Source organism: Sceloporus occidentalis, unplaced genomic scaffold (genome assembly GCF_023333645.1).
Source record: "Sceloporus occidentalis isolate IW3139 unplaced genomic scaffold, rSceOcc1.0.p SCAF_4, whole genome shotgun sequence".
NCBI classification, from domain to species: Eukaryota; Metazoa; Chordata; class Lepidosauria; order Squamata; family Phrynosomatidae; genus Sceloporus; species Sceloporus occidentalis.
The window spans coordinates 81,421,092-81,444,268 of NW_028316984.1; the positions used below are offsets into that span (position 1 = coordinate 81,421,092).

The 23,177-nt window shown below is 44.1% G+C and overlaps 2 protein-coding genes across 8 annotated transcripts in view; one reads left to right on the forward strand and one right to left on the reverse strand.

Annotated features, from left to right (window-relative positions):
* Positions 1-13,207, forward strand: part of PLEKHG3 (pleckstrin homology and RhoGEF domain containing G3) — a 62,612-nt gene extending 49,405 nt beyond the window's left edge. The window contains exons 13-19 of the mRNA XM_089520536.1: positions 1,446-1,535; positions 2,826-2,864; positions 3,480-3,502; positions 3,834-4,127; positions 5,300-5,398; positions 6,305-7,808; positions 10,488-13,207. Coding sequence (XP_089376662.1) covers positions 1,446-1,535; positions 2,826-2,864; positions 3,480-3,502; positions 3,834-4,127; positions 5,300-5,398; positions 6,305-7,808; positions 10,488-11,284 — 2,846 coding nt within the window. The 3' untranslated portion in view covers positions 11,285-13,207. The remainder of the gene's footprint in view (positions 1-1,445; positions 1,536-2,825; positions 2,865-3,479; positions 3,503-3,833; positions 4,128-5,299; positions 5,399-6,304; positions 7,809-10,487) is intronic.
* Positions 13,208-14,588: 1,381 nt separating this feature from the next.
* SPTB (spectrin beta, erythrocytic) overlaps positions 14,589-23,177 on the reverse strand; it is a 170,646-nt gene continuing 162,057 nt past the window's right edge. For all 7 annotated transcript variants that reach the window (XM_089520531.1, XM_089520529.1, XM_089520533.1 and 4 more), the window contains 3 exons: positions 19,341-19,514; positions 18,628-18,670; positions 14,589-17,334 (listed from right to left, as the gene is read on the reverse strand). In XM_089520531.1, coding sequence (XP_089376657.1) covers positions 17,167-17,334; positions 18,628-18,670; positions 19,341-19,514 — 385 coding nt within the window. In that variant the 3' untranslated portion in view covers positions 14,589-17,166. The remainder of the gene's footprint in view (positions 17,335-18,627; positions 18,671-19,340; positions 19,515-23,177) is intronic.

The window sequence follows — 23,177 nt, forward strand, 5'->3', positions numbered from 1 at the left end:
GCTGACAGTTCTGCAACTTGACCTGGACAGCATGTCATTGCGTGAGGTCTGAAAGATAGCTCCATAGTGGAGATGAAAATGGAGGAAGGCCCTCATTGCTCACAGGTTATGGAGAAGGCATGTAGTTGGTGTCATCTACATATTTATTATCAGAATTTTGAAGTAAATGTATGTAAATAAAGCTGGTTAATATCTAATAATTATATCATCATCATCATCATTTCATTTCCCTCCAGCCATGGACTGAAGATAGTTTACAAAATTTAAAACAGCTAAAAAAAATTACGTAATAGAAAAGTTAGCAATATAATTAAATTAGCAATAAAGTTAAAGGAAGTTAAAAAAATCTATTTAAAAGAATAACAAATACAATCAGAATAGCACTGAGGAAATCCTTTCCCCCCAAGCAGTCAGCCCTCAAAGGCCTACTGAAACAGTGTAACCTCCCTGCGAAGGGGGTTCCAAGGCCTGGGAGCAGTCGCTGAGAGGATCCTCTCTTGTTTTACCACCAGACATACCTGTGTGGGTGGTAGGACAGAGAGAAGGGGCTCCCTAGAAGTATCTTGTCAACAAAATAATATAAAGAGAACGAAGGAAGCTATAGCAGGCATAGTAGCTCTCTTCTGATGGCTCCAGGCAGCCACCACTATATTTTCTTCCAATGCCCTGGAGCAACAAAGCATCACTCCAGTTAGAATGGCTGCCACTGGTTGCTCACCAAATCGTCAGAAAAAAAAGGGACTTCAAATGATAGTGCCAGTCATTTGCATTACGAGAGTTAGCATCACCTGGTGCTGTAACTCATGGTGACCCCCCATATTGACCTTATCCTATACCACACCGTACATACTGTAGTCCTTAATAATGTTTTTTGTGCTAATGTTTTTGATAAATTGTAATTCCCTTATATCACTGACAGTAACGGTAATAGTTGTGACATAAACAACTAGCAAAATTATACCCTTAAATTACAGTATCATATACACAGCCTAAATGTATTTACATACACATAGTTTCACACGAGTAAGTAAAAATTTGATAAGATGTTTTAAAGGAAAATTTAAAGAGATTTTTTTTAAAAAAAAGCCTGGGGCTTCTCCTTTCTTCTCCCACTGAGCCTCACCCCATTCACACCATCTCTTCAGTGTTTTAAAGGGACATAGGCAAACACTACAGCCTATTTCTGCCAAAAGGCAGATGTTTGGGGAACAGTAGTGTCACCCCCCCTTATGGTGTCACCTGGTGTGATCTGCACTCCTTGCACCCTCCCCCCTTGTGACACCCTGGTGTCAGTAACATGACACTGATGCTGACACCAGCCTGCTCCACTTTTTGTCTGAGAGATGCTCGACTGTGGTGAAGGCTTCAGGAAAGCTGACCTACAGTGATGTGGATGGGAGAATGGCATTGAGTCTAATGGGTATTATCTTATGTCCTATCCCTAGAACCTTTCCATGGCAAAAGCAGTTCCCAGAAGTTCCTAGAAGGATTCCACAGCTCTGCCATGGCAGGGCTGAATGGCCGCAGAAGATCGGGTGCGAGAGCTGTGGTGGATTAGCATGGGACTCTCTGCATTTTGCTGTGGTGGGGCTGAGATCAAGTGATCAGAGGGCTTTCGAGGGGTAGTCACTGGGCGAAAGCTATTTCAGGAATGGATTAGGAGGCAGATGCTTGGTTGAACATGCCTCTCAGTCCCTAGCAAAACTCAGCAGCAGGATCCTGGCTGTGAAAGTCTTTTGTGCCAGGCTTTCTCTATTCCACATGCCCTCAAATTGGGAATCGGGCACAGAAGCTGGCATTGTGCAAAACCTAACTTTGGATTTTTTTAAAAAAATGAATTTCTTTATTATTGTGGCTTTTGAGAAAATGTGTCCCAAAGTTTTAGAAGCCCAGAAGGGACCAGACACATGTTGTAGCCAGAAAGTAAAATGTTGTTTCCCTGCCCAAGTTCTTGGCTGCACATTTAGCTGTTTGCTGAACTGTGGAGCATGACCACACTTGGTCTTTCCTTGACCACTACCTTTTCACCTTTAAGAAATGTAGATATTCAAAGCAGAATAAGCTACTTTCTAATTGTATGGTGTTGGTCTTGGGAGCAGAAGGAGGAATTTTAATTTCAATGTTTTGTCTATTTTTACCAGCATTGTTGTTGTTTTCATTTTATTCTATTCCCTTTATATTCTAACTTGTTCCTAATACTGGGACTCAAGGCACCTTACAGTAATTACAACCAGTACAGATTTTAAAACAACTAAACAATCTGTAGTTAAACTAGTTAAAATTTAGTTGAAAGACAGAATATAAAACAGAACAGCATACATAGCCTTTCTCAGGCAGTTTGTAAAGGCTTGATGGGACCAGAAAGTTTTCGCTTGCTAGTGGAAGGAAAGGAAGGAGGGAGCTGTTGTAATCTCCCTAGGGAGGGAGTTCCTAAGTCTGGGGGCAACCAGCCAGAAGGCCCTTGCCCTTCTACCTTTGTCCCGGTTGAGAGAAGAGTAAGAAGTACAGTAGTAACAGGACTGTGAGGGTTCTTTAGTTTTTGTTTCTTAAAAAAAGTTAAGATAATGTTTTTGGCCTCTTTGTTCAGAGGTTTGCAAACAGAATTGATGTTTTTCTCTGAGAGGCATGTTCTCCACAGCCCAGTGCAGTTTTGTTCTCCACTTGGGTGATTCAAGCTGTTGCTTATAGAAGGGGGAAAGGCTGTGGGCTAACGTTGGTGCTGGTTCCCCCCTTCCCCGCCAAGGTAAACAACTTGGGTGCTTCTGGGCTCTGAACTAGCAGTTGCATTTCAGAGACTGATCTTGCAAATTCTACTTTCATCACAGAGCCAACAAAACAGATCCTCAAGCAACTGAACAACAAAGGTGAATGAATTTGTCCTTTCACTCTCTCTCCTCCAGCATAGGAGGAACAAACTCCATGCTGGTCATGTTGGCTTGGGGATTCTGGGACTTGCACTCTAAAATTGTAATTTTCCCAAGTTCTGGTGCACCTCTGTGATTATGACACATTTTGTATACTAAGCAAGGCAGTTGAAGAATAAGGTATGAGATTTCACTAAGGCCTTGTATGAGAGAAAATGGGAGTACCCCCTACTTTGAATTTTGGGCCCACTTACTTGTGACATGGTCCCCTCAACAGGTTTCTGGAGTGCCAATGTAGCCCTCAATGCAAAGAAAACTCCTCACTTCTCTTTTGCACAATCACTCCTTTATCAGTGGCCTTCCATTGACATAATGTTGACCCACAATCTTCTCAAAAGGGAACCAGAGCCATTGGAAATAATTAGCATGGCATCAGTGATTTTTTTTCAGGATTGCTTGGGGTAAATAGGGTATAACTTAAAGGGAGCCTGGGAACAGAGACCACCCCGTAGCACACATGGAGGAAGAATACATACATGGGCAAGGAACTGCAATCTAACATTTTACTTAATTGATCCCTTCTTTGTTTTTTTTCTTCTTCTTTTTCATGTGCAGCAAATCTGGCAATAGGACTAAAGGTAAGATCCAGAAATTTTGGAAAGAAAAGTCATGGAGGGAAACAAATAGCCTTCCATGTAAGAAGGGGAAAAGTGATGGGTAACTTGCAGTGAGTCCTTTATAAAATGCCTTCTTCCACATCCCCAATCCTTCCCCTACCTGGACAATTGTAGCTCCCAAAATAGTGCGAAGGAAGTTCCCCACAGCTCTAAGGTATGTGCTGCTTTTGCTTTTGAGCTGATAGCAAAGATAGGTGAGCCAGTGAGGGGAGAGGGGGAAAGTCTCTCTGTCCCTTCCCCCTATTCCAGGGCCTTTCTAAAGGGAGCCCTTCCTTGCCCCCACTTCAAATAGCATGCAGATAGCGATGGAGCCCTTTTGGAGTTTGGGGAACCCACACAGCCGCTTGACAACCAGGAAGAGGAGGATCTGCAGAACCTTCCCCAGGAATTTGCAGAAGAATTGGCAGAAAGTGATGGCAGTGAGAAGGAGATGGGGCCAGAGGAAGAAGAAGAGGAGGAAGAGGAAGAAGAGGATGAGAGGCTGGTAGGAATGGAGCAAGTGGCAGACTTTGCAAGCTCCTTGATGGCAGTCCTCCACTGCTGGCACTATCGGGCCAACGCTTTGCTTTTCTCCTGGGGCAGCACGGTGAGGTGCCTGTTCAGTCTCCCTGCCACATCTCCTTTCTGCATGGCTTGGTGCATGGCTCCTGGCTTCCTTCTGTTCCTTTTCAGCTGTTTTCTCTCAGTTCTTCCTCTTTGTTGGACATGGACCAGGCCCTGCAGATGGGCCCTGGCATGTGTATGTCTAAAAGAAAACACTCATGCACACCCCTGCTGTTTAACCTCTTAAGTGGTTCTACTGATTGACTTGGTGCTTTATGCATTCCCACATGGGCTAACAACATTTGTAGCTTGATAACCAAGGACACTCACTGGATTGTAACCATCTCTGTCTCCATAAGAAGTGACTGTTTTCATCAAATCCTTTGCCTTTTGCCAGGAAAATTCTCCACATTAGTAGTTCAGCAATGAGATAAAGCTAATATGAAGCAGTATCTTTGGGTTTTCTGGGTTATGTGGCTGCATTCTGGAAGAATTTATTTCTGATGTTTCACCTGCATCTGTGGCTGGAAGATGTCAGCCACAGATGCAGGCGAAACATCAGGAATAAATTCTTCCAGAACGTGGCCCCATAGCCCAGAAAACCCAAGAAAACTATGGACACCATCCATGAAAGCCTTTGACCTCATAAAGAAGCAGTATACTCGGCAAGTTGTGTTGCTTCTGCTGTGGGACCCTCCCTAGATTTAGCACTACATTGCATGCCTTCCGGATGCAAGAAGTTTTTAACTAGGCTATTTAGCTGTCTGGACCACAGTATTGTAGCATATCTAGAGAATTAGATGAGTAAAGCCTCTTTTTTCACAAGAACTGAAACTTGTCTTAAATGAGGAGCCTATTGGAAGGCCATTCTGTACCAGGGAGCTCTTGAAACAAAGCCACCAACACTTGGGTTTGCTTAGTATTTATGTGCGAAAAGGTGATTTAAGTTGCTGTATCAAGTAGCTAAAATATTGGGCCTGTGCAAAATCCTTTGATATACATGAATGCATGCAAGTGGCTGGAAGCAACATGCAATCTTTCTGCCTTGTATCTGTAAAATTGGCACATTAATGGTTATAAGCTAAATTGACTTTAGAATGTTAAATAACAACAACGAAGTATGTTTGGCTGTTCTTCTCTTGTCAGGTTGGGCAAATAAATGTTTTCTTCACAAAAATGTAATTGATCTAACAAGATTGTCTCTGTTTGATTTAGAGCAAAAACCACAAGGCACAGGAAGGGTCCAAGCAATGGCAATCTCCAGCCAGAGGTGAGAAAAACAGAGTCATGGAGACTGTCTCATCTGTACCAAAGGTGAGTGTGTGGTTGGCTGCCAGGTAAACTGTTTCCTGTGCTAATAAGGAAAATTATGTTCTTGCATGTGCCTTTTAAAACGGAGCTTTGTTGTCCCTTTTGTGCTTTAAAAGCCCAGAGTTATTTCATGTTTTAAAAGCCCATGGCTGGGCCATTTCTATTACCTAGCTCAAAAGTTCTCATACTGGGTACAAGATTGAACCAAGATATTGTGTTGCCTGACGCAAAGAACAAATTGGCTCCAATATTATTCCATGTACAGAAACGACTTGGACTAGTAAATGCATTTTGCTTTGCAGCTGGGGATCAAATTCCCCCCAGTTCAGGTTTGGGCAATCAGGACAGGTTGTGTGGCACACAGAGCTCTGGAACAGCCAGGAGATGACTCACTACTGCATCCTAGGATCTGCCATCTGAGGGGTGATTCACACATTTTGTCTCATGGTTGGGCTGGCCCTGACTGTATATGTACAGAAGGCTAGGGGTGGAAATTGGCTTGCCCTTTAAACATTATTGGGCTGCAAGTCCCAGCAGCACTAGCAGCATGGTCTGTTGGGAAGAATTCTGGGAACTGCAGCAGCATCTGAAGTATTGCAGGATTCCCACCCCTACAATCACCAAACCACATCAGCCCCAAAGGATACCAGGTGCAAAAAGATTCATGTTTATATCTTTTATTGAACCAATTTAGGGGAAGGTACATTTCCTGGTACAAAAGTCTGAATATAAAAGTAATACTTACATTAACCCCTAGAGCTGGGATGGCTTTAAGTAGTAATAGTTGACTGGGCTTCAATTTTCAACTATATCATCTGCAAAATGGCTTGTTTTGGCTTCTGTGATATTAAGATCAGCAAAGGATTCCCTCTCTCCTCACCTGCTCTTCTCTTTTGGTTGGTTCCCCAGGCTCAATCAGCCATGGAGCTCAATAGGATGATGGAGGTTTCTTCCCACAAGGAGCATCCTGAAGAAAGCCATTCAGACCCAGAGCCAGCAGGGACTCTGGAGCCTGTCCTAGCAGGTCAGCATGAGAATCAGGGTCAGAGTTTGGATCATCTGGAGCCAACAGGACACATAGAAGAGATGAAGCCACTTAGCAGTGAGGAGGAAGAAGAGGACGAGGAAGAAGAGGAAGAGGATGGCCGTGCTGCCCAGTCCAGGAGCATTCTCCCTTTCTCTGTGCTGGATCAGGCGAGCATAATTGCAGAACGCTTTGCCAGCAGCCTCTCCCGGCGCAGCAGCCTGGCTCTTGAGGAAGGGAAGGGCTACCTGACCCCAAAGCTGACCAGCCGGAGCAACAGTGTCTTGAGCCTGGAAGGTAGTGAAAAGGCCACTTGCCGCAACAATAGCAGCAACTGTGCCACTACCACTGATTCTCAGGGCTACCTCCCACTGCAAGAGCCCTCAGTGGAGTTCAGCAATGCCTGCAGTGGGGCAGCCTCACCAGGGCTCATTGAGCCTGACCGGGGCTCCTCATGCAGACGGAAGGAGTTCATGATGTCCCAGCAAGACCGGCAGCTGCTGGACAAGATCAAGAGCTACTATGATTATGCTGAACATCAGGATGCTGGCTTCAATGTCAGGCGGAGAGAGAGCCTCTCTTACATTCCCAAAGGGCTGGTGAGGAATTCTGTCTTCCGGATCAACAGCCTTCCGCAGCCGGAGCCTGAACAGGAGGTGCTGAAGAGGAAGCGACCAGGCCCCTTGGGCAGCAGCAGTGGGGCTGGCCGGACAGCAGCCTGGGTGTTGTCAAATAGGCCAGCTGTTGGATCACATGCCCCCCACTCTGAAATGGGACATGATGAAAGGTCTGCACCCATCACAGAAGCAGAGTTCAGGCCGCCTGCTGAGATGATCAAAGTCTGGGAAGCAATGGAGAAGCCAAGGAGAGAGGAGCACTGGACTAGGAGGGGAGAGGATGTCACCAGGCTGGGCAAGGCAAATGGGCAGGTGACTGGCGGCACCTCTGTACGGCACACGGAGCCTTGTTTGCGAGACAGGCTCAGGAGGCAGGAGAATGGCTTGGACCTTCATGAGCCCCTACTGATCCTGGAGGATGAGGATTTGGGGGCCATAACAGAGGAGTCAGCTGTGCCGTCCCCTGAGAGCAAGTCACCTGTGGAGCAGGCCTTGCCCTCTTGCTTGCCCTGGAAACTTATGCAAGAGCTAGAGGGTTGCGAGCAAGATCGGGGTCTCTCTCGGTTGCATCCCCGTATCATGCAGCTGGCCCATCTGACAGAGGCAGAGCTGGCAGAGAAGGTAAAGAACAAGGTGTACCAGCTTGCCCGCCAGTACAGCCTTCGCATCAAGGGCCACAAGCCCACAGTGCACAGGCGGCTTGTGGAAATGGAGGAGGAGATGAAGAGCAATGCCTTGGCAGATCAGCAGGAGGCAGATAAGAAAGCAAAGGGTATGTATTGCCCAAAGGACAGTGTGCTGTCACAGGCAGTCCAGCATTGTTCCTATTATATATGAGTTATGGCAATGCCTAGGACCCAAAATTGATTACAATACTTGCTATGAGAACAGAGAAAGGAGGGGACCTCTTATTTGTTTATGATTTATATTTTAGATCAGTGACTTGTCCCATTATTATTGTCATTAAAAGCTAACAACCTGTGAGAGAAATAAAGTGAAAGAAAGATAAAATGTCAAAATATAAACAGTTCTAAAAGATAATATGTAAATGTTTCAAAGAGCCATACTAAAAAAACAATACTGAAAGGTGTTTATACAAATAATGGTAAGTTACTTTTGCTGCAAGGTATTTATAGTCTGAGGCTGAACTCTTGATGGTTACATCCCAGTCTTCCAAAATTAGCTTTTTGAGCTGACCCTGCAATAATCTTATTAGGAGTATTTGTTTATGGAGTTCTTTGTATCCCACCTTTTGGCTCTTAAAGGAGCCCCAAGGCAGTTTACAAAATTAAACCCATCCAATACAAAACTTATTTTAAGTAAATATTAACATAATTTAAATTAATTTAAGAGAATATTAAAACAGGATCTTGAACAAACCCAGATAGCAGGCAAGAATTAACAAGCCAAAGAGAATAAGGAAGCTTTAGCAAATCAACTAAATGTGGCATCAGCAGTGAAGGAGTCAGCCAGACTGCTCTCTCTCACTTCCTTGTGTGTATGTGTGTGAGTGTGTGTGAGAGAGATTCTACTATACCTATGCTGGGATGGTCATACAGTGCAAGCCTACTAACAATGAATGCATTGGGAGAGCAGATTCACTGGAAGAAGGGTCCTTTAAGTAGCCTGGTCTCAACAATTTAGAACAAGTCTGGCAACTGGTGGAGGGTTGAGGGCTACCTTTCCCTCCTAGATACCTTGGATGATTGCCAATACATTTTAAAAAATTGCCCCCCAGCTACTCCTCAACACCTCCCATTTTATAATGTTTTTGTCTGTGCCTGGGCTATCTTCAGCCCAGGAAAGGACTTTTTTTCCAACAGGAATGTGACCCAGAAGTTGCCTTCTTGGTCACATCCTGTTTAAAAAAAATAGCTGGGCAGCCCCAAAACATGACAGTATTGCCACCACACCCTTAGAGGGCATGAGTAAGGATTTCTTTTTTTTTTTTAATGAAATAATCTGGGTTAGGAAGGTGATTTAGAGTTTTGTAAACTATAACCAGCACCTTGGATTAAGCCTGCCCCTCACAATCTGTTCCTATTGAAAAGAACACTGTCACTTTAATTCAGCCTCTATGCTACCTTTTCTTCATCTGAAGTCTTTTAATTTTGTCACTTACATACAGTGTTTTTCACTTCTTCCTATGCTTCTCACTTTTCTTAATGGCTTCTCTCTGCCTTTCTTCCTGAGTTGATAGCTGAAGAGGCGAGGAAAATAAGTGTTCGTTTCATGCAGAATCTCTACTCAAGACACAGGCTGGAGGCAAGGAGAACTTTCCCCACTTTCAGAGGTGTTGCTCAGAGGCCCCTGCCTTTTCTTCCCTTGGAGAAGTGTGGAGGGTGACCTCTACTATCCATGCAGTGTTTGCTTTTAAGGTTTTTCCTTATCTCATTTTGCTGGCCAGGATGGTGAGTGGGTAAAACTCCCCCACTTTCCTCTTCAGGAACCAACTTTCCTTCCTCAGTGGTGGCCACTTGCCAGTTGAAGATACCTTTTGGTGAGTCTGGTAAGATGGCAGTGGAGAATTCAACAGAGTATGTTCAACAGTTGATCTTGGCAGTGTCTCCCAGCTTTCCTTTGCATATCTGACAGTTGGATAACTCTTTTTCCTCAAAGGCATTTTCCCCCTATCTCCTTTTGGTCAGCTGCCTCTCACCATGTGGTGATCAACAGGTTTTCAGTCTGACCTGTCCAGGATGGCCTTGCAGATCTCCTATGCCCCATCCAGATATTTCTGAGGTAGAATTAGCAGAGATCCCAGAGGTGTGAAGGAGGGATGGGATCTTTCGGTTTGGATATAATTGAATGGTGATGGTTTCCCTGAGGAGAAAACTTTCCCTGGGGATAGTTTGATTGACTCCTAACCAAATGTTACCAACACTGCCACTTGGGACTCAGTAGGTTGAGCAGCCTTTGACAGAGGGACTTGTACCTGCAGGGTTTGAGTTAACTGGACAAAATCAAAACAAAACCAAAAGATTTTAGGTGCTGAATTTGGGGACTGGGAATGACTCTTCCCTACTGCAAAGTGGTGGCCCAGCAGGTCACCCTCTCTCTTTCCTGCACAGAGCCTGGAAGAGTTACTACTTTGGACCCCAACTCCCAGAACCCTCTTGCTAACATAGCCAGTGGTTATGCTGTTTGAAGTATACAGTCAGCCCTCCCCTTATGCAGGGGATCTGTTCCGGACCACCACCACCACCCCCCGCGTAAGGGAAAAACCGTGTATGCTCATGCCCCATGCTCATGTAGTGGGCCATGCCATGGATGCACGCACCATTCATTTAATTATCCTGCAGCTTCAACTTAAGCTGAAAGTTGTGTAAGAGAAGCCCGCGTATGGTGCAGGCCTACTGTACTGGAGATTGCGATGTAGAGAAGCAACTTTCCTGTGCTCTGTTCATGCCCTTGTGCTGCCTCACTCATTCCTTGCTGTTTTTTCTCCTAGGCAAACAGAGGCCAGTCTTGACCCTCAATTATGAACAAGTTTTGCTGCAGGAGGCCAGTCCACTGAGCCTACTCTCTTCCACTTCACCACATGAGAACAAATCGCCAAAGCGCTTCTCTTACAGCCCCTGCTCCAGCAGCCCCCATCTCACTTCTCCCACCAGCACCCTCTCACGCAGCCCCCTCAGCCCCACTGTAGCTGAGAAGTTCCACTGGCCTGATGTGCGGGAGCTGAGGTCCAAGTATTCCTGTCAGGCTGGGTCAGAGAAGAGTAGGCCCCTGCCTGTCAACAGGAGCCGCTCAGCACCTGAGAAAATGATGGATACTGACAGGGTGCAGGGGAATCACCAGTGCTCAAAGAAGAACGTGAAAACAAGTATGAAATCTCAGCAAGGGGTGATACAGAGCAACAGAAGGGAAGCTTCACATCATTCCATCCCCAAGGATCAGGCCTGTGATGCTCAGAAGGAATTTTGTGTCACAGCTGAAGCCTCTCTGGAGAACAGCCAGCGGGTGATTGTCATGGAGAAGTTGCCAGATGTGACTGTTGAACCAGATGAGAGCTATGTGCAGATTCGTTCCCCTACTTCTCGGGAGAAGATCTCACTCAAGGCTGTGGTGGAGCGATGCAAGGCCTACCAGGACTCAGAGGAATACCTCAGGCGGGAGGAGGATGCTCAAGAAGTGGCCCCTAGAAAAGCACTTCAGCAGGTCTGGTGGGACAAAACAGACAACAGCCAGCAAAGCCTGGTAAAGAACCTGAGGGAGAAATTCCAGACCCTTAATTCCAGCAGTTGAGCACCTACATTTCTTGGTCTCACACCTCTAAAGTTCTTCTCCTAACTAGGGAGATTTTGGAATAAGCCCACGAAGAAGACCCTCTCATTTCTCTTCTGCTTCTTGGGAAGACAAAGGACAAAGATATATCCTTTCTGAAGTTTGCCACTTGGATTCCTCTTCATTCATTGTGCTCCATCATATGTGGACAGTTCCCTAGATACTGGGTCCTTTTTAAAAGAGCTCTCTGCTGGTTTTGAATTCTGAGCAGAGCTCTCTTTAAGCATTGCAGTGACCTGGACATAGTCCTTGCCAGACCTTGTTGGGCAGCCTATCTCCTAGAAGCATTGGGAAGCTTCCAATTAAAGCAGACAGGGCATAAATCAACCACTAGTAGGGCCTGCTGTGGAATGGTGTATTCTTCTCTTTGGGGTCAGGTGTGTTCTAACTTTGCAAAGCCAGTACAGAAATGAATGAATGAGCCTTCTATTTCTCAGTTGCATAGGAGATTAAGTTATTGCTCCAAGATCCTTCACTTTTTTTTAAGAATGTAATTTTATTCTGGTTGGGGGATTTGGTTGGTTCCACATCTCCCCATTTGAGAACATAGAATCTAATAATACTGGTTGTTTATGCCATTCAGTCTGTATGCATTGTGCAATAACCACTTTTGACCAGAGACTATGGCATTGGCTTCTTCACTTGGGGACTGGGATCACATTGGAAAAGATTGAATTCCTTGGATTTTGCAGTGACTTTCATGGTACAATTTTGCAAATCTACATGGGTAAGATTGATGTGGATTAGTCACAGCTCTCTCCAAAGTCCCACTAGCATGAGCAAACACTGTTGTGGAGCGGATCCACTATGGTGCTAGCATTTTCCAAGTCCCATAACATGACACTTGGAGAACTTACACATCCCTAATCCAGCTTCCTAGAATAATAAATACCTTAGGTAGAGCATTTCTATGGGGTAGGAGATGGAGAACACAGAGGAATCATTTTCCTTTTAATTCTTGATGGATTCATGCTAGTAGGGCAAAAAGTAATAGCACTCATTCCCATTTTCTGTTGTGAAATTTTAAAAAATGTTTTCCCTCTCCTGGATATTCAATGGGAGGGGAACATCACCAAATTCTGGTGCTGGCATCCTCCCCACAGGCTGATTGTATGTTGGGTGAACAGGGAGGCTTGGAATCCTGCAATAGCCTCTCCTAGAATGCCTCTCTTTTGCCCCATTTGACCTCACACTGCTGGTGCATTAGTTGCAGACTCTTCCATAGGAAGGACACTTGGGAAACCAGTTTTCGTTCTCCCAGTGCAAACTTTTCTATTTGCTATCTCAGAACATCTCACAAGTCCTATGGTCCCCTAGACAGGGTTCTGGGTATCATAAGATGTCAAGAGTTAAGACCTTTGTAAGATCAACTTTCAAAAGTGGGACTTTTGGCCAAAGGGAATATACAGTCCCAGCAACCATTTGGGGAGATGTGACAGCTGGTTAGTCTTCCTATAATACTATGTCTTCATGAAACAGATGGTGCCACCAAAGGTGGGGATGAATTTAAAGTGTAGGTAATCTGAGTGTAGATAATCCCCAAAAGTGTAGGTAATCCCCAAAATGGGATGCTGCTGCTGCATCCGTAGTACAATGGTGTCAGGAAGGTGGGTGCTGGGTTGAACATTCTCCCACGAGCATGGTTTTTGCAAGGTAATTTTTATGTTGCATTGTCCAAATAACAGTACCCTTGTAGTGCTGTTTTCTGTGCACTTAAACCACTTCACATGTGGTCACATAAATCCATGCCACAAGGTATGTAGTATTGTCTCTATATTTCAGAAGTGGTGGCTTAGGGAAGGGCTTGTGGTAAAATGTAAGAGTTGAGCTGAGACTTGAAGCAGGACTTTGCCAATGATAACTTAGTTGCAGAAATTACACACACACACACACACACACACAGAGAAATCGAGGAGGCTAGAAAGGTTTATTTCTTCATTTATTTAAAAAATGTAATTAAATTGCTTCTGAAGCACATTCTGAAGCTTTAGCTCTTTTTTTCTGGACAGTGGAAGCACATTGGAGCAGGTGGAACTTGGTGCCTAGCCGTTAAAAAGAGTATTAACCCCAACCCCTTGAACCTATAGAAGAGATCCTGGGCTCCTGCAGCTGTTCTCCTCATCTCCAAGAAACAGCTCTCGCTGTTCTGAAGCAAACATGTTCTGGCCCTGGTGATTTGATGTGAAACTCCCTTCTAACACACCCTGACCTCTGCATCAGTGGGGCCATCGAAAGCTAAGCCTGATGAGAGAGCAGCTGGACAGAGGTGAAGTCACTTTACAGATCAAGCCTTCTAAGAAGGAAGAGCTGGGCCAAGCCAGGCATGGTGAGGCTGCAAGTCACCAGAGAGCAAATGGTTCCTATTAAGTTACAGTAATGTTCCTGGTCTGTAATGGGCAGGAGCACAACACAGTGAGACTTAGTGGCACATAGGCAACTGTACTCAAAATCCTGCCAAGCTGAGACCAACTCTCTGATGGGTCTGATGGCAGCAGAGCCTGTGAAGGATCACTTCCAATTAGCACAGAGGCAGTTCAATGTTCACACAGCAGGAATTGTCTTAAAAGAGCGTTTTAGCCTAGCTTTGTGTTTTTAGTTTATGGAAATGAGTGTTTCACCGTACAGTAAACTCAACAGTGACTGGTGAAAGTAACTTCTAAGAAAAGAAGTGATGGCTGAACTTCTATCCACAACTCCTGTGAAATGAAGTTGTAAATCATTTTGTAGAAGTGCAGCTGGGTAGCCTGTTCAGTCAAGGCTTCTCTTCCTGGTGGCATTTCCAAGAGAATCAACTTAGTCCATCCCAATTTTAATGTGCTTTATTATTTTACATTAAAATAAAATCCTAAAGCTGTATACTTCCTTGTACTCCTTGCCTACTGACTTTCCTAAACTGTGAGGGTAGTTCAAATTAGTCTTTTTAAAAATATTCACTTAAATCAGAACATCACTTTCTTTGTTTTAATTGGGTTGTACTACCTAATTAGCATTCCCTTCTCTATTAAGTAAATGTTGAAAAAAGAGGGGGAGTTACTACTGATTTTAACACTGACGAGATTACAGGGTTAAAAGTGTCACAAATACATGGGATTTGACTAAGTCTATGCAACACCAGTGCTCTGGCAAATTGTCCAGGACTATTCAAATCTATGTTCTGACCACATGCTGTCTCACTTGTCTATTGTTTGACCCATTGCAGTTACATAAAAAATATTTTATTTATCTATTTCATTTCTATTTGTGGGTTGACTGAGGACATTTATGACACCCCCTTCTCTTTCCATAGTGTTTTTACATGTGACATTTAAGATATTAAGTGATGCTGAATTCAGTAATGTTCTTTCCTTTCTTACTTTTGATAATTCTTCATTTATTTCCTTTTGTCCAGTTTTGGGAATTGGGGGTTGTGGAGCAGTCTGCTAGACAGAAGTAACAAAAGATAGTTTGATGGATGCCTACATGTGTATCCTGTCCTTGAAAAACAGAAATGAAAGAACCGGCTGCAGGGAGGGGATTCTTTATGGCAGTGATGGCTTAAGATGGCACTAGAAAGGAGAAGTGCTGGCAGTTAAGCCATTGGAATGCATCACTGTATCAGCACTGTTCAGTGGTGTTAATACTATCAAAACACAAAATAATACTATCCACCACCCCTTCCCAAAAACAGGATTAATTATACTGGTGTTTCCATATACTGGTTATTTTTAAATGAGGCATTGAAGAAAATCTGTTCTGCCCATCACAGTGGCAAGACAGCCCATGTAGACTACCCATTACAGCCCAGGAGATCTGGAAAAAGTGTAGCCATTTGAGACTTTGTCAAAAGCAACACCTGGAAACCAACTAAGCCTCAGCTCTTGGTACCATGTTCACGTCAATCTGCATTAAGCAAAAAAAAAAGAACCCTCCTCTTTTCCACAGCTGCTGGTGGGTGTGAGGCAAAGGCCCTCGGAATCAAGAGTGTCTCTTGCAGAAAGAGATGGTTTATAGTTTCCTTTAGAATGAAGAGAGTCCAAACTGTTCTGTGCATGGTGTATGTTGAGCTCACTCATTCTTGAAGTGATTACTATGGGATGCCCCTAGGTTAAGGCACTTTCAGTATGATCTATGGCATCTACAAATAAAACAAGATTGGCTGATTCTTAGGAAGAACAATGAACCCTAGGGGCTAGATGCTCAAAAGACCACTGAATGAACAGTGTATGGTATTCAAAGAACCCTGACAGGTCCCCAGACAGTATTACCATCTCTGCAAAAAGATTGTTGCAGAAAAAGACAGTCTCCAGGCTCCTCCTAATGGCCAAGGCTATTAGCTTCCCAGGAATATGTTCCAAAAAGGTAATTCAGCTGAGCTGCTATTTGCCCTTTGCACACGATTCTAGCCTTGGAAAAATGGCATGTGAACTTCAGAAAGTCAGGGTTGGATGTATAGTACCTGCATATATTTTAAATAGCCATTCACACACACATCACAGGCAGAGGTCTCTGTAAAAGTGAGCTGCTGGGACTAGCACTGTGCATTTGTTGTGACCAAGAAAGCCACTCTGAAGAAGTGTAAAGCAGTGCAGTGAATTACCAAAGGCCATGCTCAGTCACCACACATTCTCAGTGGGAACAATGGAGGAGCCATTTGCTTCTGGCGAGCTGAGCCAACACAGATGTTTTTAAAAGCTTGGTGGAAGGCTTTCCGATTCAGGCTAGTCACAAAGTGTACCCCAGCATACATAAGGGGGATTAATAAAGCTTCATGAAGTAACACGGGGCACGCTCCAGTGTAAATTGAGTACAACCACATCCCATGGACATTGGTAGAGTGGTTTGCAATGTGAGGTGCTAGTAACTTGAATTGGGTTGTGCTCATAATGTTGAAAGTGAGTATGGTTGCTCTTTCTCCCCCTGTGTATGTGTTTCTGACATATTTCCATCCTAACCCTTGAGTGCAAAACTCTGAACGTGGGTGTTTCCTCTGGCTGCAATCCTAATCCAATATAATATAAAATGGATTTTGTCACCATTCTAGTGGATGCTAGATTGAGCCTTTTAGTGGAAACAGAGTTCTGTGCTTTGTGACTTAGTGCTGTGCCTATGTGTATACTACAGCTCCTTAAAGAGAGGAGCTGCTGGCCTCCTGAAAAAAGATTTCCAGCCTTCCACTATGAAAGCTAAAACAAGTCAGAAACTGACTCTTTGTGTGCTGGCCATATTCTTCTCAGAGGGGGCACCTTTTCATTTATGCCTTGGAGAGAGAGCTGACTGAAGTTACATAGGAGAGTTCTGTTCCAACAAAAGGGGAGGAAAGTCAAAGGGAGCCTTGGCTTTTGGTAAGGCTCTGGAGCCAGAGCATTTTCAAACTCTGTAGAGATGGAAACTGCTCCAAAGCCACACACTGAGCTTTCACAGTTTTCATAAAGTGCCTTTTGGATTACCTAGGTCCCTGTTCTATTCCTTTTCTCCATGCAAAGTTCCTGAAATTCACATAGCATCTTTCCCCTGAAGCAGTCCTTTTCTGGAGAGGTGAACACTTGGGTCTGCAAAGCATCACACACAAGCTCAACCCTTGCTGAGCTCTGTCTTGGCAGGGAGTCACCCAAAGATACACATCTCACAGTTCTGCTTTGGAGAACATTGGTTGTCTTGGAGCAAGGATGTTGCTTTCCTACTTGAAATAATGGCTTGATGCCCTTTTTGGGAAGTTATGGGGGTTGTGTGGGAAGCAAGGCTGTGTTTGGGGAGATGAGTATGATGTTACTGGCACCAGGAGTGCCCAGGGACACTCACACATGCAGTTTTTCATTTTGCACATTAGAGCATAGGCATCTGACTGCAGCAATCCACCTGCTTGGCTATTTCTTTTTGGGAAAGAAGCTGAATCTCTTCTCTTTTTCTTTCTTGGTCAGGCTCACATCCATGGTAGTGATGGAAGGCAGAGGCAGGCTTTGAGCCTTGGTTTTAATGCTTTGGGATTCAATTATTGCTGTGCTGAAGCCCTGAAGCCAGGTGTGCATCTCATCCTATTAGAACAAGGGACAAAGTAGTAACAGATTTTACATTTCAGTGGTAAAACATTGTCAGAAAATACAAATATCACCCCAAAAATCAAGAATACACTTCAGAGTAAAAAAAAACCTTAAATTTGTACTTGCCGTAGTGTTTTAAAAACTATTCTCAACAATATTTTAGTTTCAAAACACTGCCAGATATACTGAACCACAGGGGGCAGGAACAAGTGGAAATATGGAAGATGAAACTTTAAAAGTGAACAATTCAAAACGGATGAAGAAGCCAAGAAATGTAGCTTCCAAAAAGATTATTAACTCTTAAGATTTAGCCTGAAATTCTATACACACCTACCTGGGTGTGAGCCCTACTGAAGCCTTTCTTCTGAGTAAGCTTTCTTCTCAGAGGATATGTAGAGAATCACACTATTGGTCTATTTATAGATAGCTGCATATTCACCGCACTCCTGGACCTTCCATATAGACAGTCTTTGCTGGCCAACCCAACATTTAAAATGGTTCTTTAAAAAGCAAAGATATAGCCGTGTTAGTCTGTATGTGGAGAGATCTTGTAGCACCTTTGAGACCAAGACCCAGTACATACCTTCCATGTTGTCCGGGCTGGTGGTGGCGTTTTTTCCTCCGCAGGGAAGCCGCAGCTGTCAAACCATGTGGCTTACCTGCAGAGGAAAAAGAACCTGCAAAAAGCTGGCACTGGCAATGTGTGGACGCCGCGCAGCGCTTACATAACAATGGTTGCGCCCACGTATACAGGGCACCGCCATTGTTATGGAGCTATGCCATACTAGGGTTAGGGAACATGCAGTTGCTACGTGGCCCCTTAACCGTAGTAGGGCATCAGCATGTGCATTAGCGCCATCTGTACCACGCCTAAATGAAAGAAAGACATTGGCAGCATGCACTTTTGTAGACTTCAGTCTACGAAACGAGGAAGTAGACTGAAGTCTATGAACGCTCATGCTGCCAATGTCTTTCTTTCAGTTAGTCTCAAAGGTGCTACAAGATCTCTCCACATACTCTTTAAAAAGTGTACTTTGGTGTTTTTTTCCCTCAGAAAAAGATCTACACATATTTCAGTTTCTTCCTATTCAGACAAGCTGGTGTGACCCTAAGTGGAGCTGATAGCCCATTAGCACAACAGCCTGGCCAGATCAAGTCTAATGGACACTTTGAACAGCAGAATAGCATGGCCTGTAATAGTACTATTTATTTTAATAGCTTTGCAAGTCATCTCATGGCTTCTTCTTTAACAGAAGCAGTTAGCATAGGATTCATGACAATGCTTACCTCATCTTTTCCGTGGAAGAGCCATTCACTCCCATTGCTCAGTCTGCAAAGTCAGAATTTGAAGATATTACATGATATGCCCTTTTTTGTTTCTGAAGTTGAGTTGCATACAGGATTCTGGGTTTCATAATGCCTTTGTAATGACCACACTTGGAATACTTGTCCAATTCTCAGTGTTATGCCCCCACCCCAAGAAATTGTAGAGCCAGGAAAGGTGTGGAAAAGAGCAAAAGGGGCTGGACCACTCTCCTGATGAGAGAATGTTAGACATCAGTTTTTAGAATAGAAAAAATGCAAGAAAGATGGGACCAATGTGCATAGAATTCCAGGATCAAAAACAAGCCTCTGGACAAACTTATTGGAAGACAACGGAAGGGGGCTTTTGCAATCATATCCTGTTTGTGGGCTTTCCATAGGTTTTTGGCTAGTCACTGGTGGAAACAGGTTTCTTGGCTAGACAGGACTGGCCTTTGGTCTTCTCTACAAGAGCTCTTACATTGAAGTAATTGTATGCTTTAAGATAGGACTCTCCACCTCAAAGCTCACAAACATTAAAAGGTATCTCCTCAGACAGCCTCTTTGTTGTTAACAAGATTGTTCATCTATACCCAGAAAGCACCCCTTGTACTAAGAATCTATAGTGACCTTTAGGGGGTCATGCAGAAACAAACCAAAGGTAAGGATGCTCTTAGAGGCAGTTTGCTTGCCTTTACCTCAGCTTGAAAACATGTTTTTTCTTCTTGTAATCAGCAGCTACTTCACAGAAGGCATTCTTCAGCCGAAAAGGCTCCTCTCCATGGTAAGGCACACCCAGGGCCAGGCTCTTGGCATCCTTATAGAATGTCAGCTCACTGTTCCTGAGCACACAGTATAATGTATTCCAGGACCTAACAAGAAGGAAGAAACATGTCTTAATAATGGGGACACAACCAAACTGCCAGGTTCTTTTAATGCACACTTATAAGGAATCCAGCTCCATTACATATGATAGGAATTATGAACATACTGTATATGCCTGGGATTGGACTTGCATGTCTTCCAACTGAATGATACAGCTCAAAAAGAAAATTGCAGAGCATAAAAAGGTAAAAAAAAAAAAGAGCAGCCAAAAAGATTAAGGTGATATACAGATAAATCTATTTTATTTATTTTCAAGCTAACCTTCCTAATATGAAGAAGAATGTCTGATCATGGTATGTAACTAGAAACATGGACAGGAAATTCTTAAAAGGCAATTCTTTTGAAAAAAAACTGATCAGACTAATATTTTAGCATTAAGAAAATATAATGCTATTAAATGGTCTTATCTAAAGAGAGAATAAGAACCACAATGGAGAAAATTATAATCACAGGACAGCAACAGCAATGACAGCAATAATAATTAAAAAACAGTTCCCCTATAACAAATATCTCTGAAATTATTTTAATGGATTCTTGGTCCCCAAATAGAATGGGGGGAAATTTTGCAGAAAAACCCCATCAATAATCTAATTTCTTAAAAAGGATTTTTATTCAGGAGAAGTGGTTAGGAGAACAAAACAGCATCGCAGGTAAAGAGATCTGCTGAACGCTTCAGCTTGACTATCAGAACTATGTGTATTCTACAGAGCAGCTGATTTTGAGTTGCTTGATCACTATGAATGCGTGATCAAGGACAAATGAACCATTATGGTCCTTATGATGAATGACTGGGTATGCATCTTCTGAAAGCCAGGATACTGCCTTCAGTAGACAACGGTTTTAGAGCTTGGGAAAGGTGACACTCTCCAGCAAAGGATAAGGAGCACATAGTAAACAGGTTGGGGGCAATTTAGTTTTCTGTATGCCAATTGTGGGCTTGCTAGTTGTGGCGATGAAGCTGCAGAACTGGCCATATGGGAATCTGAGGCAAGGCTGGCAGATTTTTCTGACTGCTGGAGAATTCTCAGTCTCCCTTCAGTGTGTTCTTCTTATATATTTATAAATAAAAAGGAAAGTACTAAATATTCTGTAAAGCCTCCTGTACTTTCTCATTCAAAGGCAGTGCCCATGTTTTTCTCGAGGCCTCGGGAAGTTAAGATTGAGTGCCTAAGGAAAACCACTTTTTTTACTGAGGGCATGCAGAAAAAAAACATTTACTGAAGGCAGTGGGAGGGCATTTATTTCTATAGAGGAAATAAGGGAACATAAACTAGACCAATAGCTCTATTTTTAACATTCTATAATTGTGGGAATTAAAACACATTTTGGCAGGATACAGACGGGCAGGGGAAGACGTCTTGGAGGTGTATTCTGCTGAATACGGAGCCTCCAGACCGCCCACCCCGGGGGCGTGGCTCAGGTGATGGGGCTTCCACATGGGGGGCAGTGAAGACGCCTCACCTGGGGCCGTTTCTGACCCGCAGTTTCCTAACCGCCGCCTCGGAGGACGCTGCAAAGAGAGAGGCAGCTTCTGCACGGGCAGCCAAAAACGGGGCTTTTTTTTTTCTTTTGCCGGCTGGCGGATGCGCAGCTGCGGCGCTCAGCAGCGGCGGCAGAAAGCTTATGTGCACATTTAAAGCGCCCAAGCCCCTTTAAAACTTTTCCCCCCGCCCTGCCCAAGAACAATAGTGGTCTCCTGCCAGCTGGTGATCAGCTGGTGTTGGCATCCTTGTCTGCTTGCACGTTGGTAGTGTCACCAGCATCATGGATGCCTCCTCTCCTTTGGTCCCCACGCTCTTGCTGAATCTGCAATGCACAGCCAGAGCTGTCGCCGCTGCCACCGCTGTCCCCCTGCCATCCCCCATCACCTCCCTTGTACATATGTAAATATTTAAAGTTTTAGGGTTTTTTTATTGTTAGGTGAAAATGGCACAGGAATGTGTGTAGGGGTTCACTTTAAATTCCAAACTTTCCCCAATTCTAGCAGCGCATGCGTACATGTTGCTCTAGGGTTAGGGTTAGGGTTAGGTTTACGAGCATTAAAATAGAGTGCAGCTGTGCTGCAGCTTCCACATCTGCATGGCATCTGACGCTCTAATTAGAGCCTCGGTGCAAACTGCGCATGTTCCAGGACCCCGACTCATTATGCGACGCAGCTGACTCGGAGCTTTTAAATGGGAAACTTAAATTAGCAGCGTAACAATTCTGGCGTACCGGTGCAGCAGCTTACAGATGGAGCTGCGCAGCTGCGCAGCATACAGAAAAGAAGTGGGGAAAAGCAGCACCTTTTTAATGCCGCTTCTTCCCGCTTGGGGTGTGCCGGCGGTGTGTTCATGGCGGCATTCAGGTAAGGGCCGTCTGAAGGCTCTACCTTCATGACGTCATGAACACACCCCTTTTTGCCCATCTGTATCCCGCCCTAGATATTCAAAAAGGTGAGCAGAAAATAGACACTGTATCTAACATTAATGAAAAGGATTATTTATCCCAGGTAGAAAAGAAATAATGTCCTTTGTTTTATCTGATAGGGAAAGAATTGCAAAATACTGTAAGTCTGGTCAGAGGAAGGACACAGACAGAGTCAATGATGTCATGGACTGCTCTTGTCTGCCAAACTTGTTTCACAATATGTATGTAAGGTGCTTCTGAATTCATTGTAAAGAGATGATGTACGACAGAGGAGGGAAACCTCTGGTTCAGGCCTAGTCCAGCCCAGAAAAGTTGCTGATCCAGCCAAAGACTCCCAGGAAAACTCCACCCTTGCTGCAAGTCCCACACCCTCCTGCCTAGTGGAGAGAGAATCAGCCCATTGTGATCAAAGATAAAAATGGAAATAGAAAGGACTCCCTTTCCTTCTGAAGTTGGCTGCTCTCAGATGGCATTTGCAGGCACCAACGGAACCCCTACCTTAAAACTAGGAGGTGCCAGCCACAACTGAGAGCACTATACTGTTCCTCCTCCTCCTTCATGCAGGGGAGACAAAGTCCAGTGGATCCTGGGCAGAACATGGGTGGACAAAAAAACTCCACCCAGTGTTCTGCACAGATTGCTGATGATATTATCTGGCCTGCAGGCAGGATGGAGAAATTCAGCACACCATGTCTTATATCCAATAATCTGTAACTGTTTCCTTGGAAGAAATGTCTATGCTGCAACTATCTGATACAGCAATACAATCTGTCAATCAATTCCCACTGCCATCTGTTTGAATCTAAAGCTCCAGATGCTTTGTAAGTGGTTTATAAACACTGTGGGTCATACATGCTCCTAAATCAGGGCTAATCATTTCTTGTCTTTGTGGTAGATAGCCGTGACCTCATTGCTACTAGGCCTTCTGGCTAAGACCAAGCGTGCATGACCCCAGGTGCCCCAGTAAGCTTCTTCAGTGTTAACTTGCTGTGATGCCACAATTCACAAGGTCACCGTGAGAAAAATCTCACTAGCATCTTACTCCTTTTTAAATGTTTCTAATGCAGGCAGACTGCTGATAAAAAGCTCTCATGATTCAGGAAAGGTGACTGCCTATATTCCCATGCAGTGTTTCATCCCCACTTTTGGCAAAGTCAAACATTCAACAAGTATCTCACTTCTTCAAGGCCAATGATGTTGGTACCACCACTCACAGAATCACTATCTGTTTTCATTTATGG